This window comes from Hemiscyllium ocellatum, chromosome 20 (genome assembly GCF_020745735.1).
Source record: "Hemiscyllium ocellatum isolate sHemOce1 chromosome 20, sHemOce1.pat.X.cur, whole genome shotgun sequence".
Lineage (NCBI taxonomy): Eukaryota > Metazoa > Chordata > Chondrichthyes > Orectolobiformes > Hemiscylliidae > Hemiscyllium > Hemiscyllium ocellatum.
The window spans coordinates 8,582,989-8,599,700 of record NC_083420.1 but is presented as its reverse complement, the minus strand read 5'-3'; the positions used below and the strand labels follow the sequence as shown (position 1 = coordinate 8,599,700).

General features: G+C 45.7%; 1 protein-coding gene across 3 annotated transcripts in view; it reads right to left on the bottom strand.

Moving 5' to 3' along the window:
- The window catches only part of fbxl16 (F-box and leucine-rich repeat protein 16), a 175,278-nt gene that overhangs the window by 113,362 nt on the left and 45,204 nt on the right, over positions 1-16,712 (bottom strand). For 2 of the 3 annotated variants that reach the window (XM_060840473.1, XM_060840476.1), the window contains exons 1-2: positions 1,091-1,327; positions 121-837 (exon numbers count right to left, since the gene is read on the bottom strand). In XM_060840473.1, the coding sequence (XP_060696456.1) occupies positions 121-825 (705 nt within the window). In that variant the 5' untranslated portion in view covers positions 826-837; positions 1,091-1,327. Of the gene's footprint in view, positions 1-120; positions 838-1,090; positions 1,328-16,712 lie in introns of those variants that run through there. The other variant, XM_060840475.1, reaches the window with a different exon arrangement.

The following is a 16,712-nucleotide window of genomic DNA, read 5'->3' as shown; positions in this document are numbered from 1 at the left end:
TCTACAAGTGGCCCACAAAATGGGAGGTTAAGCTGTAGAAAATTGGAATTGAGATTGCAGGGGGATAAGATTACCACAGGGTGCTGGGGATTGGTAATAACAAGGATATTGATGTCTCACCTCAAGTCCTGCGTCAGTGATCGTCGATCTTTTCAAGCTCACTGATCTCACACCTTTTTTGGACAGAGGGTAGTTGTCTATAAACTCACAGATGTCCAGATCAGAGACTCCAATCAGGCAGAAAGAATCAAAGCCACGGATGGCGAATCCTTGCAGGTTGACAAACTCCTTTTCCCCATTGAGAAGGATATTGTACAACTCTTTTGCATGGAGAATGGGTGTGATGCCTTCCCAGAACTTGACCTGATACAAGACCTTTCTCCATACTTTACAGACCTGCGCCAAAACACATCTTTCACATGAGGAAAAGTACCAGAAGAGTCGGTTGATGATCTTCTCATCCAATATAGGCAATTGTCCTTCCATTGAAGACAGCGACAGTTTTCGTTTGGACCCTGATGGCTGGCATGTACTTTGCAAGACCTTGTTAGAGTTTGGTTCCAGTGGAATCGAGTCAGTCAGCCCACACAGAGATGAGGAGGGTCCGTGTGCTGCTTGGGTTAGTGAAGCCAGTTCACTGTGGTTAGGTAGAGATGGGGGGAGTACTGTTGGAATTGATGAGGACTGGCACAGTCGGTTTTTAGCGGCAGGGGTTCCTTTGGTGATACTGGCTGATCCTAATCCATTGGACTGGGCTGGAATCTTGACTAGTCCGTTCCTGGGCATGCAGGGAGGCTTGATGTCACTGGAGCTATGTGTAGACATTTCTCAAATTCGCTGCAGGCAAATCAAGACCATAGATCAGTAATTAGAATGACAAACAATGTACATAGAAATGCAGAGATACTATAGCACTATGGCAGCCAGAACAAATTACATTTATCCTCCAAATTCCCATTTCCCTTCAAATCCTTTTTCTTTTTCCATTTACCAACGTAATCTTTAATACGGATCTGGCTTCTGTCTTGACTGCTAAGTTTGGAAGTGAATTCCACAGACTCATAACTCACTGTGTAAGAAGGAATTTTACCTGTTCTCTGCTTCAGATATTCCACAGTCAGTCTTGAACCCACGCTCTTTCATTCTTGAACCCCAAGAGTCAAGAATCGTCTATCAACCTGACACCTCGAGTCACCTAAACACTTCAATCGTATCACCTCGTATTTTAAAATGCTTTCACGAGAAAGATCCCGTTTCTCATGTTTATTTAAATATTTGTAGTTCCTCATTCCAAGCAGCATCACAGTGAATCAGCACTGTACTCTCCCTAAGGCATTAAAATTCTTGCTGCAGTGTGGCAGATTCAATGGTAAACACAATGAGGTCTTGTAAGCCTCAACAGTGACTTACGCCTCTTACACTCTATACATCTTGAGGTAAAACATAAAATTCCATGAACTTCCATTAAAAGATTGACCAAACTAAACAACTGCCACTACTGATCTGTGACCCTTTTCTGACCTGGGGAACTTTTACACCTAATAGGATGAGGCTGAATTTTAATGTTTGGGCCTACTCTAAACAGGAATTGACAGCAAACAGGTAACAGGGTGGGTTTCACCAGGGTTCTTTAACACAACTAGGGCCTTAGCATCCTAAGTATTGATTTCCTGATAATTGGAGCTATGTGAGTGACTATAGACACCTGACTGGAGGGACAGATTGACTCCTTTGTTAAGGAAGAGGGCCAACCCCACTGACAGATGTAGGAGTTCTGTCCCCAGATCTTTGGGGCACCTGTGGGGAACTGTTGTTCTCAGCTGATAAGTATGTTAAGGTCAAGCAAGTGTGGCTGGAAGCAACTGAGAAGCAGAAGTGTAGGCCCTTGGGGTCATGGGTACGAAGAGAAAGTGAGGTCTGCAGATGCTGGAGATCAGAGCTGAAAATGTGTTGCTGGAAAAGCACAGCAGGTCAGGCAGCATCCAAGGAACAGGAAATTCGCCATTTCGGGCATAAGCCCTTCATCAGGAATGAGGAAAGTATGTCCAGCAGGCTAAGATAAAAGGTAGGGAGGAGGGACTTGGGGGAGGGGTGATGGAGATGTGATAGGTGCATCGCCCCTCCCCCAAGTCCCTCCTCCCTACCTTTTATCTTAGCCTGCTGGACATACTTTCCTCATTCCTGATGAAGGGCTTATGCCCGAAACGTCGAATTTCGTGTTCCTTGGATGCCAATCATGGGTACGAAGCCATCTGAGACTCCCTACTTCACTGAGGCAGACATTCCCCATTCAATTGCCAAGCCCCTCACTGTAAATTCCCAGCCTTCTCCAGCTCCATCCATTCCTGTCTCAAGGCACCTTCCAGTAGACCAGCTACCTCTTACACTCACCTTTATTTTATTGCCATCGCAAACTCTATCCTTCACAGTTACCTCCCATAAACGTTGTCCTTCAAACCATTCTCCATTAAAGAATGGGAGGGAATCTAATTGAGGTCACATACGATGCTAAAGGGGATCGACAAAGTGGATGGAGAGTGGATATTTCTTCATGTGGGACAGTATGGAACAAGAGGTTTTAGCTAAGGGGTGACAAATCTAAGGGATGATTGAGGTAAGGACAAATTATTGCTCTCGGAGGGTCGTGAATCTGTGGAATTCACTACCCAGAATGCAGTGGACACTGGGACATTAGGTAAATTTAAGGAGGAGGTAGGCAGATTTTCTAAATTCATATTAGGTTGAAGGGTTTTGGAGAGAGGGCAAGAACGTAGGGTTGAAGCCGAGATGAGGTTAGCCATGATCATATTAAATGGCAGAGAGGCTGAAAGGACTGAATGGCCTACTCCTGCTCCTCGCTCTCATATTCTTATGTTCTATTTCTTGCACACAATGTTTCTCTTTCATCGAGGGCAGAACATTGAAGAAAAGGAATGATCTGTGGGGGGTGGGGGGGGTGTGACCCTCCAGTCATTGCCTCTCTGAGTGGTAGAGAGAGTGTTTTTCGGCTGAGCGTTGGAATGCACGGAATTGCAAGTGGCCCTCCCAGACGCTCGGTGACAGAATTGGCACAGGAGCCTCCAGGTTCTGCTTGGTTAGACGTTGATGCTGTACCTCAGCCACTGATTGAGAGCAGCAGCAGGAATTACGTGGCATTTTACCGGCCTTTCCAAAGGCAGTGCACATATTCTGAGAGATATGGTTCAGCTCTCAGGTGAAGAAAGCAACAGTGTGCCCCAAGTACTGCTGGAGGGATAACACCTTATTGGCGCAATAGGAAAAGAAACATTAAGATTTTCAGGTTTCATGAGGGGAAATCTATTGGGTGTTTTTGTAAGTTTGTCAATATTTCTGCACCATTCTTATAAGAGATAAGGGTGTCACAGGCAATTATTGCCCATCCCCAGTTCTCCTTGAACTTATGAGTTCTCGAGGCCACTTTAGAGTCACACTGTGGGTCTGGAGTCACATCTAGGCCCAACTGGGTAAGGGCATTAATGAATCAGATAGATGTAGAAATCCCACAGTGTGGAAACAGACCATTTGACCGGACAAGTCAACACAGAGAGCATCGCACCCAGGCTCACCACCCCCCCACCTCCCCCTATCCCTGTAACCCTGCATTTCCAGTGGATAATACACCTTAACTTAGGTGTTCCTGAACACTATGGGCAATCCACCTAACCTACACATCTTTGGACTGTGGGAGGAAACCAGAGCACCCGGAGGAAACACACACATACACACACACACACACAGACACACACACACACACACACACACACACGGAGAATATACAAATTCCACACAGAGAGTTACCCAAAGCTGGAATTGATAATCGGTGCCTGGCACTGTGAGACAGCAATGCTAACCATTGAGTCACCCTGGTTTTACATCAGTCAGCAGTGGTTGTAGCTTTTAGTTCCAGATTTTTATTGATTTCAAATTTCGCCATTTGGTTTTTAAATCTGTGTCCCCAGAAATTTAAACTAAAAATTAAAATACTGATGATGTTGGACATGTGAAACAAAAATAGAAAATGCTGGAGAAACTGGGACAACCATACCAACCAACCCCACTGCCATGTGGCCAAACTCCCCCTCCCACTGTACTGAGGACATACAAGTCCTGGGCCTCCTCCATCGTCACTCCCTTACCACCCGACACCTGGAGGAAGAATGCCTCATCTTCTGCCTCGGAACCCTCCAACCCCATGGCTTCAATGTGGCTTTCATCTGTTTCCTCATTTCCCCTCCCTCCCACCTTATCCCAGTTCCAACCTTCAGCACCGCCCTCATGACCTGTCCCACCTGTCCATCTTCCTTCCCAACTATCCGCTCCACCCTCCTCTCTGCCCTATCACTATTAACCCATCTCCATCCACCTATTGTACTCTCAGCTACCTTCCCCCTCGCCCCACCACCCCTCTCCCATTTATCTCTCCACCTCTGAGGCTCCTAGCCTCATTCCTGATGAAGGGCTTTTGCCTGAAACATTGATTTTCCTGCTCCTCTTCAGAACTCCAGTTCTGAACACGCAACTCCTCAGAAGAAACTTCCCACCCCCATCATGAGCAGCTCTTCCTCAGCATGGGGGCGGGGGGGGGGGAGTTGGAGGAGGAGGTCAGTGGTTAGCACAGTTGCCTCACAGCGCTAGAGACCAGGTTCAATTTCATCCTCAGGCGACTGACTGTGTGGAGTTTGCACATCCTCCCTGTGTCTGCGTGGGTTTCCTCCGGGTGCTCCGGTTTCCTTCTGCTGCCCAAAGATGTGCAGGTTAGGGTGGATTGGCCATGCTAAATTGCCCATAGTGTCCAGGGAAGTACAGGCTGGGTGGATTAGTAATGGGACATGTAGGGTTAGGGTAGGAGATGGATCAGGTGTGAAGCTCTGCGGAGAGTTGATGTGGGCCGAATGGCCTATTTGATATAGTCAAGATTCAGAGCTGAAAATGTGTTGCTGGTTAAAGCGCAGCAGGTCAGGCAGCATCCAAGGAACAGGAAATTCGACGTTTCGGGCACAAGCCCTTCATCAGGAATGTGCCCGAAACGTCGAATTTCCTGTTCCTTGGATGCTGCCTGACCTGCTGTGCTTTAACCAGCAACACATTTTCAGCTCTGATCTCCAGCATCTGCAGACCTCACTTTTTACTCATAGTCCTGATTCAGGCGGGACTAGTTCATTTGGGATTATGTTCGGCATGGACTGGTTGAACTGAGGGTCTGTCTCCGTGCTGTATGACTTGAGCAGTGAGATGCTCATTGGAAGGATTTGATTGGCTGAGTGACCTGCTTCCACACTGTAGGGATCCATCGACTCCTGCCACACCAGTCTTCTGTACAGATGTTGCACTGGGATACCTTTGCTGTTAAATTTGGAAACTCTGGTTCTGTCTGGGCACCTGCGTTGCACCTTCAGCACCCCAATGGCTTTCTCAGGGTCTGCCTTTTGGGATCCATGTGGCTTCAGTGATATTGTATCTGCATGGCAGCGACAAGTTGCGTCAGCATCTCTTAGAGAGTGCTCCTTCCTTAAAAAAGTCCAATTACTGATTCGTCATGGAAAGGCAAAAATCTGGGAAAGTCTTGATGAACAGGGAATGAGGATATCACAACAGATTTCTAGCTATCCCCGTGTAGATGATGATCTGCTGATGGGGCCATCCATCATCGTCAACAATAATGAATATATTTACTTTTATTCCCGTGGATCATTGATGGTGTGAAATCCATCCGGACGGATGAATGTTGCAGATGAATCAAAAGGGACCTCGATCACACAGTCCCTGATTCTGTGGGCCCATTGGGATTTAGCTGGTGTGCCAACTCCAAGACTCAAATTGCACAGATGTGGCAAACTCTAACATGGCATCGTCTGCCTGGTAGATAGCAGATTGTTAAATGTTGCATATGGCACCGGGGCAGGTGCTTGGAAGAAGCAGGAGCCAAGGAATTCAGGGGATGTGGTGGCAGCTGGCAGTGCCCGCTCTCCAGTCCACTTGGCAGGAGGCTTTGTTCCAGGAGCTTCATCAATGACCTGCTTTCTGAGGCATCGGTCGTGCCTTGAAAGCGGATCGTCAGTCCCTGAGCTGGGTGCATTGCTCCTTGAAAGGTGCTTGTCTCCTTTGTTCGGTGCTGCAGATGGTAGCTGAGCAGAGGACAGCTGCTGTTGCTCGCTGCTGCTGCCATCCCCTGCCTTGGGTCATGTTGTTGATGTAATAGCTCATTTCTCCAGCACAGGCACATGCCAAAACTGCTCCCATTTGGCTGTGAGGGGGCTGACAACTGGGAGATGCTAATCAAAGGCAAAAAGGTCTCAGGCCACATGGATGGCCTACGTTGTTTCAAAGCACTTTCAAAGCAGAAGAAAGCAGACTCTGAGAACAGCTACCTTTCATTAACAATGTGTTTGGCTGCCCCTTGAAAAGCCTTAGCAAGCCCCTATGATCAAGAACATTGAGGGATAATCAATAAATGTCAGCTTTGCCGGCAACATCTGTATCCTTGGAAAGAATTTTTAACGAGGCAAAGAAGTAACAGTCACATTCTGCATTTCACTGTCAATTCCTGCTGCCCATTCACTTTCAAAGAATAAAATAGAATCCCTACAGTGCGGAAACAGGCCATTCGGCCCAACAACCTTCAGATCCACACTGACCTTCTGTAGAGTAATCCACCCAGACCCATTCCTCTACATTGATCCCTGGCTAATGCACCTGACCTACGCATCCTTGAACACTACAGCCAATTCACCTAACCTGCGCATCTTTGGATTGTGGGAGGAAACCAGAGCACCCGGAGCAAACGTACACAGACACAGGGAGGATGTGCAAACTCCACACAGACAGTCGCCTGAGGGTGGACTCAAACCTGGGTCCCTGGCTCTGTGAGGCAGCAGTCTAACCACTGAACCACCGTCTTTCAGTTGGCTGGGGAGACCTGGGCATTGGCATTTAAGAAGCAAAGAGCGAGGGCAAAATGCAATTTATTGTCTTTTTGCATTTTGTAAATAACAGGCATTGTCCACACACTTTGAAATGCACAATAGTGAAATGCAGTTCTTGCAGAGCAAGGGCCCATTTGCTCCATACCTTCCTCCTTGTTTTTAATGCAGCCATGTTTGTTCCCTACCTTTGGCATGTATGGTGTGCCAACTTGGCTTGCAAGTAAATAAAGCAAAGGAGAAGACTTAGCTGTGAGATGTGTGTCATTACCAACTGGCATTGGAGAGGTGAAGGGCTAAGAGTCTGGTACAGTAGAGGAAAGGTTTTTGTGCTATGGTAGTTAGGGAATCAATGTGACTGTACAGCTAGAAGCATCCCTAAACTGAAGGCAATGGTAAAAGTTGACCGTGAGAGTGCTGCTTTAAGAGAGTGAAGAATGTTTTGGTACCCAAGGGTAGAATTGAGATAAAAACAGTAGGTACCCATTGCCGTTAACTGGACATTGCAGGTGGAATTGTTGAATGAAAGCAACATGCAGATGCTGGGAATCTGAAACAAACCCAGCAAATGCTGGAGAAACTCAGCAGGTTTGGTACCATCTGTGGGGTGAGTGAGAAACAGAGTAAACATTTGTGAAAAAGAGTCATACCAGACCTGAATCATTAACTCTGTTTCTCTCTCCACAGATGCTGCTGAACCAGCTGAGTTTCTCTCGAAACCTCTGTGTTCGCCTGGGCTAGTTGAATGTGTTTATGAAGTTCCGGAGCTGAGTTGGCAATTCTACTTCCGTCCTCGCAGCCTGACTCAGATCCCAGGCAGCATTAATCCAGGAACCCGTGTTTCCTGCCTTCAATATCTTCATGGATCATGGCTGGCTGCATTCGTGAAGGTTTTGGTACTCTTCACCAGGATTAATTTGAAGCTGCTGCTCTCTGAGTACAGGTAGTACTTTAGGAAGCAGAATTCTGTGCAAACATAAGTTAGTAGTACAGTCTCAGTGAGCAGAGACAAGAGATTACACATGAAATCTCCACATCCCCCTGGAAGGTTTGGAAGGGTGGGCAGAGAATGAAATTGGGCTAGAGGCAGAATCTCTTTTCCCTGACGTTGGGTTAAGTTTTCACTACTGATTTCTTAGAATCTTTCAGGAAGGCCAGTTTTATCAGAACCTCATATGAACTCATTAGCATGTCATGATTGCTCATTAACACATCACCAGCCTTATAGAATCATAGCATCTCTGCAGGTTGGAAGCAGGCCATTCGGCCTATTGAGTCCACAGTGACCCTCCAATCCCACCCATTCCTCATCCCCCTAACATATCCCTATAAATCTGCATTTCCATTGGCTAACCCACCTAGCCTGCACACCCCTGGGCACAAGGGGCAAATTAACACAGCCAATTTACCTAACGTGCAAATGGAATGGAATTATTCATGAGTGCAATCTTGTCAGCACGAAACAGGAAACCTGCACATACAATGTGTGTACTTGGCAGGGTAGACTTCTTTCTCTAAGCTCCACTGGGTACAATCTTCCTCACTAACCCGGGGGGGGGGGGCTTCCTCATCTGTAAAAGATGAAGCCTCACCAGATAAATCAGCTTAAAGAGGGTGGTGGTTGATGGGAAATATTTATCCTGGGTTCAGTTACCAGTGGTGTACTGCAAGGATCTGTTTTGGGGCAACTGCTTTTTGTTATATTTATAAACGACCTGGATGAGGGCATAGAAGGATGGGTTAGTAAATTTGCAGATGATGCTAGGGTCAGTGAATAGTGCTGAAAGATGTTGCAGGTTCCAGAGAGACATAGATAAGCTGCAGAGCTGGGCTGAGAGGTGGCAAATGGAGTTTAATGCAGAAAAGTGTGAGGTTATTCACTTTGGAAGGAGCAACAGGAATAAAGAGTGCTGGGCTAATGGTAAGATTCTTGGTAGTGTAGATGAGAAGAGAGGTCTCGGTGTCCATGTAAATAGATCTCTGAAAGGTTGATAGGGTTGTTAAGATAGGGTTGTACAGTGTTTTAGCATTTATTGGTAGAGGGATTGAGTTTCGGAGCCAAGAGGTCATGCTGCAGCTGTACAAAACTCTGGTTCGGCCACACTTGGAGTACTACATACAGTTCTGGTCACCGCATTATATGAAGGATGTGGAAGCTTTGGAAAGGGTTCAGGGAAGATTGCTGGGATGCTGCCTGGTATGGAGGGGAAAGTCTTATGAGGAAAGGCTGAGAGATTTGACACTGTTTTTGTTAGAGAGAAGGTTGAGCGGTGATTTCATTGAGACATATAAGATAATCAGAGGGTTAGATAGGGTGGACAGTGAGAGCCTTTTTCCTTGGATGGTGATGGCTATTATGAGGGGGCATGGCTTTAAATTGAGGGGTGATAGATATAGGACAAATGTCAGAGGTAGTTTCTTTACTCAGAGAGTAGTAGGGGCGTGAAATGCACTGCCTGCAACAGTCATAGACTTGCCAATTTTAAGAGCATTTAAATGGTCATTGGATAGACGTATAGATGAAAATGGGATAGTGTAGGATAGATAGGCTTTAGATTGGTTTCACAGGTTAGTGCAACATCGAGGGCCAAAGGGGCTGTACTGCGCTATAATGTTCCATGTTCTATGTTCAGTAGACTGCCTCATTGTCCTTCAGCATTAGGGGTGAAGCCTCCCAGGGTCAACAAGCCTGCCCAAGTGAGGCAGTCATAGTAGCAGATGCCAGCAAACTTAACTGAGGCCGGTAAATGGGGCTGAACTTAAAAGGGGTGCTGAGCTCTGAGGACCATTCTTGTCCCTCTCAAGCCTTTATTGAAAACCTGTCCGATGTACACATGAAAAATCAATGGCCTGGTGATGCAATGAGTTGCAGACAAGTGTTGCTCCTTTTGCATTTTAAATGTGAACTCTGACAGATGTCTGCGATATAATATCACCATTTTTACTAATATTGGTAGCTGCAATAAAATGATAGAATTTGGTTCCAATGAGACATCTGATGGAGATGTCTGTCACCCAACCTCTTGTGTGACAGTCCTGTACAGTGACAACTCATAGCGCAATGAAGCATGATGTAGATTGTGGCACATACCCTGGCAAAGGGTATGATTCACCTTTCATTTAAGGAGTATTTAGATGTGCACTTACAATGCCTTGACATATGAGGTGTGGGCCAAGAACTGGAAATGGGATTAGAATAGTTAGGTGCTTGTTTATGACTGGCACAAACTTGATGGGGCTCAAAGTACCTTTTTCTGAGCTGTTTATGGCTCTATAACATCCTCTTGTGATGCAGGAACTGGCCATAGGTGCTGACCACCACAGTCTCCTCTGTCCAAGCCACCATTGTGAAGAAGAATGGTCTCTTTTTGCTATCCTTTCTCTCCTGGACAACCTTCAGGAGATCTTCTGGGAGGCATGGCAAAAACGTGGTGACACTTTTCGCCTGGTCGCTGACATCTCCAGGGGTTAGATAGGAGTGGTGTTAAGGAGAGGTTAGTGTTGTTGAGTGAAGTGCATTCTGGGTACCTTTTAAATATGGCGCCTAGATGTTGGAACTTGAAGGGTCCCAGTGGGTCTCAGAACATCCAACACATAAAATCTAGCTTTTTAACTCATGGATACATCTGAAATCGCTTGAGAACATGACGCACAGGAAAATCCATCCCTCTCGCAAACCGAAATCTCTCCTGCTTCTCTCTCCCACCTCCTTGCTGTCAAAAAAAGACAACTTTCTGCCTCCAGTCTCTAAATAATGCGTTGACCTTCAGCAAGGTCTTTGTGTCTGGTAGGAGCTGATCTTCCCCTCCCATTTTACCTCTGGGATAGAAGACAGAGAGCAAAACTGACTTTTTATTACGCTCTTCCATGGGCTGTAGGTGTCATTGGTAGAGCCAGCATTGAGCTGCCTTCATGAACTGCTGCGATTGATGTGGTTCAGTAATTCACTGTTAGGAAGGTAGTTCCAATTTGAACAGGGTTGCTGTGTCACCATGGTCTTGCCAGACCATAGGGGCTGCTCCCTCATTCAAGAGAGAAGTGACTTAACCTGAGAGCCACCAGACTTCAGGTGAGGGAAGAGGTTGAAAAGGAGAGTCCTTCAAGGTAACCTCAAGTGATGGGAATTCAACCAATGCTGTTGGCATCATACTGCTCTGTAAACCAACAATCCAGCCAACTGAGCTAAACCGATTCCCTGAAAAGGGTTAAAGAGTAGGTGATCTTTCATTGGTTTCCTGTTACATGCTCTGTCCCATAATCACTTTCCATTGGCTCCAGTAGGAATCTTGTATAATAGAGGGAAAATACCATTCTGCCACATATCCTTGTATGTGTTTCACCCTAGGAGAAGGTGAGGACTGCAGATGCTGGAGAGTCAGAGTCATAAAGTGTGGTGCTGGAAAAGCACAGCCAGTCAGGCAGCATCCGAGGAGCAGGAGAATCAATGCTTCAGTCATAAGGCCTTCATCACCCTGCTCAGCGTCAGGCTCTGAATACTGCTCCAGAAGCCTGCGGACCACTCCCAGTCAGTGGGATTGAACTGGAGACCTCACTATCACCATTCCCAGCCAACTGCCCTCACAATATTGCATCTGGCCAGTTCTGGTGGTTGGCAGTCAGGATAACGGTCTGTAAGAACTTCCAAGGTCCAGGGTCACGTGCGCTAAAGAGTAGGGCAGCTGCTGCCGAAGTGCGGTGGGGAAAGACCACTGTCTGAGATCTTTCTGTCGAAGTTAATTGGGAGCCTGTTCAGTTATTGGACGCTGCCAGTACCTCAATTATTGGGTAAACATATTCTTGCACAAGTCAGAGATGCCTTTAGTTTCTTTGTTGGATAGAGTCAAACTCTAATGTTTGTTTGTTTTCTTCATATGCTACTATACAGAACTGAACTACTTCAACAACTGTGGATGTATATAAGGATTTTTATGAATAAAGCATATTTTTAAAATTTGAAAAGAAGATAATGGTCTATGCATATTGTTACTGAAAGCATTCAGCAAGTAATCTCCTGAATACAAAGGCAGCATTTTCTGTTTTTGTCAAAGAAATAAGTTTTCTCAGGTTCTATAAGGCATGGAGCAGAAGTGAAATAAAAACATTGCCAGGGCATCAGTGAAATGATCAGAGTGAAGTGCCCAGTGCTGTATCCTCTTGTACCCCTTTGGGTTCTCCCAACTATACCTGACTCCTTCTCTTGCTTATACATGATCTGCACATAGAGTCATAGAGATGTACAGCATGGAAACAGACTCCTCGGTCCAAGCATCCACGCCGACCAGATATCCAAGCCCAATCGAGTCCCACCTGCCAGCACCCAGCCCATATCCCTCCAAACCCTTCCTATTCATATAGCCATCCAAATGCCTTTTAAATGTTGCAATTGTCCCAGCCTCCACCACTTCTTCTGGCAGCTCATTCAAATACACGTACCACCCTCTGTGTGAAAACATTGCCCCTTAGGTCTCTTTTATATCTTTACCCTCTCACCCTAAACCTATGCCCTCTAGTTCTGGACTCTCCCACCCCAGGGAAAAGACTTTGCCTATTTACCCTATCCATGCCCCTCATAATTTTGTAAACCTCAAACCTCAGCCTCCGACGCTCCAGGGAAAACATCCCCAGCCTGTTCAGCCTCTCCTTATAGCTCAAATCCTCCAACCCTGGTAACATCCTTGTTAATCTTTTCTGAGCCTTTTCCAGTCTCACAATATTGTTCCGATTGGAAGGAGACCAGAATTGCAGGCAATATTCCAACAGTGGCCTCAACAATGTCCTGTACAGCTGCAACATGACCTCCCAACTCCTGTACTCAATACTCTGACCAATAAAGGAAAGCATACCAAACGCCTTCTTCACTATCCTATCTACTGGCGACTCTACTTTCAAGGAGCTATGAACCTGCACTCCAAGGTCTCTTTATTTAGCAACAGTCCCTAGGATCTTATCATTAAGTGTATAAGTCCTGCTAAGATTTACTTTCCCAAAATGCAGCACCTCACATTTATCTGAATTAACCTCCATCTGCCATTCCTCAGCTCATTGGCCCCTCTGGTCACAATCCTGTTGTAATCTGAGGTAACCCTCAAAGTTTGTGAGAAGATTTGTAGCTCGGGTGCTCATTGTTGTGGTTCTGTTCGCCGAGCTGGGAATTTGTGTTGCAGACGTTTCGTCCCCTGTCTAGGTGACATCCTTAGTGCTTGGGAGCCTCCTGTGAAGCGCTTCTGTGATCTTTCCTGTGGCATTTGTAATGGTTTGTAGACAGGTAACGATCCGCATCCATGAACACCAACTAGCCATGAAACGACACGACCAGCTATCTTTAGTAGCCACACACGCAGATGACAAGCAACATGAGTTCGACTGGGACAACACTACTATTATAGGACAAGTCAAACAGAGAACAGCCAGGGAATTCCTATAGGCATGGCACTCATCCACAGATTCATTCAATAAGCACATCGACCTGGACTCAATATACCAACCACTGCAGCGGACAGCTGGAACTGACAACCAGAAGCGGCAGATCCAAACCACTACAAATGCCAGAGGATAGATCTCAGAAGCCCTTCACAGGAGACTCCCAAGCACAGAAGATGTCACCTAGACTGGGGACGAAACGTCTGCAACACAAATTCCCCCTTCGCTGTCCACTACACCTCCAATTTTGGTGTCATCTGCAAACTTACTAACTGTACATCTTATGCCCACATCCAAATCATTTATGTAAATGACAAAAAGTAGAGGAGCCAGCACTGATCCTTGTGGCACTCCACCGGTCACACATTTGCACAACTGACTACAGAATACAAGTATGAGCAGGTGGGGGAAATTTATGTGTAACACCCATCACAGATGCTGTTGGACACATATTTATTTTAAAGAGGCAATAAAACTGTCATTCATTTTGAGATAACTCTAGGCTATAGGGGCCAAATGAATCCTCCAAAGTCCTTCGCAGCCACCTGTCCCATTTCTGGGGTACATTCTTAATTTCAAGATTCACAGAGAATGTCTAGATATATAATGGTTTCCCAATATTATATAACTAGCTTAATTTCTCACTACAAGCATTAGTGGTTCATATGCTCCTGGTTTGGATATCTTTTCACATCTCTATTTATTGCAAACCTGTCAACTCTCACTCAAGCGGAATATGGCTTGTTTCTTTTGAAATACAATCCATTTTACATCACTCATGCATTTAGATGGATTTGTATTCTGCCCCACGCTTTACGATCGTTCATGTCACTGCAAACATTGTCAGCTTTAAGAAGAATTACTGGAATACTTAAAGAAGAATATTGGAGGAGCTGAGCTAAGGGACATCAAGGATGTGGAGGTTTCGCAGAGTATTGTATGGCCAAAACTTCACCAATATTTAGTCGCTCTCAGTTCTCCAACAATATAATTGGCAATTGTTTCAATAATTAAAAAAAAAGGAATTACTGAAATGAAGTGTTCTGGGGTTCTAATGATGAATTGCTTGTCCTTTGTTAGCTACATATCCTGAGCTTTGTCCAGGTGACTCAGTCTGCTGCCAAGCCAGAGATCATTGACTGACTGTAATTATAGCATGGCTTCATTACAGATGCAATTCTGCAGTTTCTGGGGCTCAACGGAATGGGTTTCTAAAACCATATTCATCAAGCACTAACGGCTTGATCCGTAAATTAAGACTGTGTATTTGCCAAAAATGTGCTCAGTTCAGGAATTAGCTGCATTCTGAAGGTTTCACTTCAAAGGGGATTAAACAATTCTCTTTCATATGCCCAGAACCAGACAACATTAGCAGCTAAAGGAGACTGAGAGGCCAGGGGCTCCAATTTCAGTATATAGGATAGGCGACACTCAAGGGAACCTGTTTGATAAGTCTGCCCCCACCCCCTGTGGGTTTCATTTCTCCTTTCTGCAAGAAGAAAGCTGTTAAAAATGACAGCAAGTGCCCTTCACAGCAGCTGCTGCCTGAAATGATGGTCATTAGATGTGGCAAAACCCAGGAATCACTTCTGCATTTCACGTTGGCAGACTGTACAATCGCAAGGACCTGGCATATGTCATCTGGCAGACATTGGGAGCTGGCAGGAATGGTGTCTCTGCAGACACAAACAACACCTCCAGCATTTTCTCCCCTTAACCAGCAAACAGGAAAGGAAATCTCCAGGAGACTTGGCGAGCTAAATGCACACACACACACACACACACACACACACACACACACACACACACACACACACACAAAAACACACACAAACACCAATAAACACACAAACACACAGAGACACAAATGCACACATGCAGGCACAAACACACACACAAACACAAACACAAACACACACAAACACAAACACAGACAAGATGTGGAGGAGTGTTAGTGCTTCCAAATAAACCTGTTGAACTATAACCTGGTGTTGTGTGATTTTTAATGTTGAAATGCAGACAGGAGAGACACAACCACAGACACTTAACACGAACACACACAGAGACAAATGTATACAAAGACAGACAGATAAACGCACATGCACACAAACTCACACAACAGACACACCAACACAGACAGACACATCTACAAAACACACACCCACACACACAGGTGTTGTTTAATGAAATGTGAGCCTGCAGCCTGCAGCATTTCGTAATGAACAGTTTATCATTGATTAGATTTGACATACAAACCAGTATTACAAAGATGTATGGACACAACACAACACAACACAAACAATCACAGTTATTGTTCTTTCACATTCCTGAATAAAGTCATAGCAGCTAAATAGAATGATGAGGTTGAGCTGGTTTCAGTTGAAGGAGATTTTAAATACCTTGCATACCTAACATAAGTGTTCCACATAGTTATAAAGACTGGGCCCTACTACATTGACTGCAATGCATTCCTAGCAATTTTTTTCTGCCCCCCCCCCCCACCCCACCTTTTGCTGCATGGTGGCTCAGTGGTTAGCACTGCTGCCTCACAGCACCTGGGTTCAATCCCAACCTTGGGCAACTGTCTGTATGGGGTTTGCACATCCTCCCCGTGTCTGCGTGGGTTTCCTTCCACAAGCCAAAAGATGTGAAGGTCAAGTGAATTGCCCATAGTGTTAGGTGAATTAGTCAGAGGTAAATATTGGACGGGGGAATGGGTCTACCTGAGTTACTCTTCAGAGGGTCAGTGTGGACTTGTTGGGACGAAGAGCCTGTTTCCATGCTGTAGGGAATCTAATCACTCTCCTTCTCCAGCCTTGTGACAACTTTCTTTCCTGACTTCCAATGGTATCAGGAGTAGGACAGAGACTAGGAGGGAGAGCTATCATGTATATTCTGAAGGAACTGAGCACCAGCTGAGAGGACACTACTGACTGTACAGGGTAAAACAGCCTTCATTAAATGTGGCCTGAACACAATGTGTCAAAATGTTCTGTAACCAGGCTACACTAGTCAGAGGATTCGGGCCTAGATTCAACGTGAGAAAAGCAAGCCTGCAGAGAGGCCGGATGGCTGTTTAGACCCAGGTCTCCATTGAGCTGATCCATTTATTCCACATGTTCACACTTGTACTTGTGCCTCCTATCAAAAAAATGAATTTCAATCCACCAGCTGCAGCTCCTAGTTATTCTTGAGCACCAATCACTGGAAGTAAGCCTGCAGGCAGTGAAGAAGGCAAATGGTATGTTGGCCTTCATAGTGAGAGGATTTGAGTACAAGCGTTTGGATGTCTTGCTGCGGTTGAACAGGGCCTTCGTGAGACCACACCTGGAGTATTTTGTGCAGGTTCAA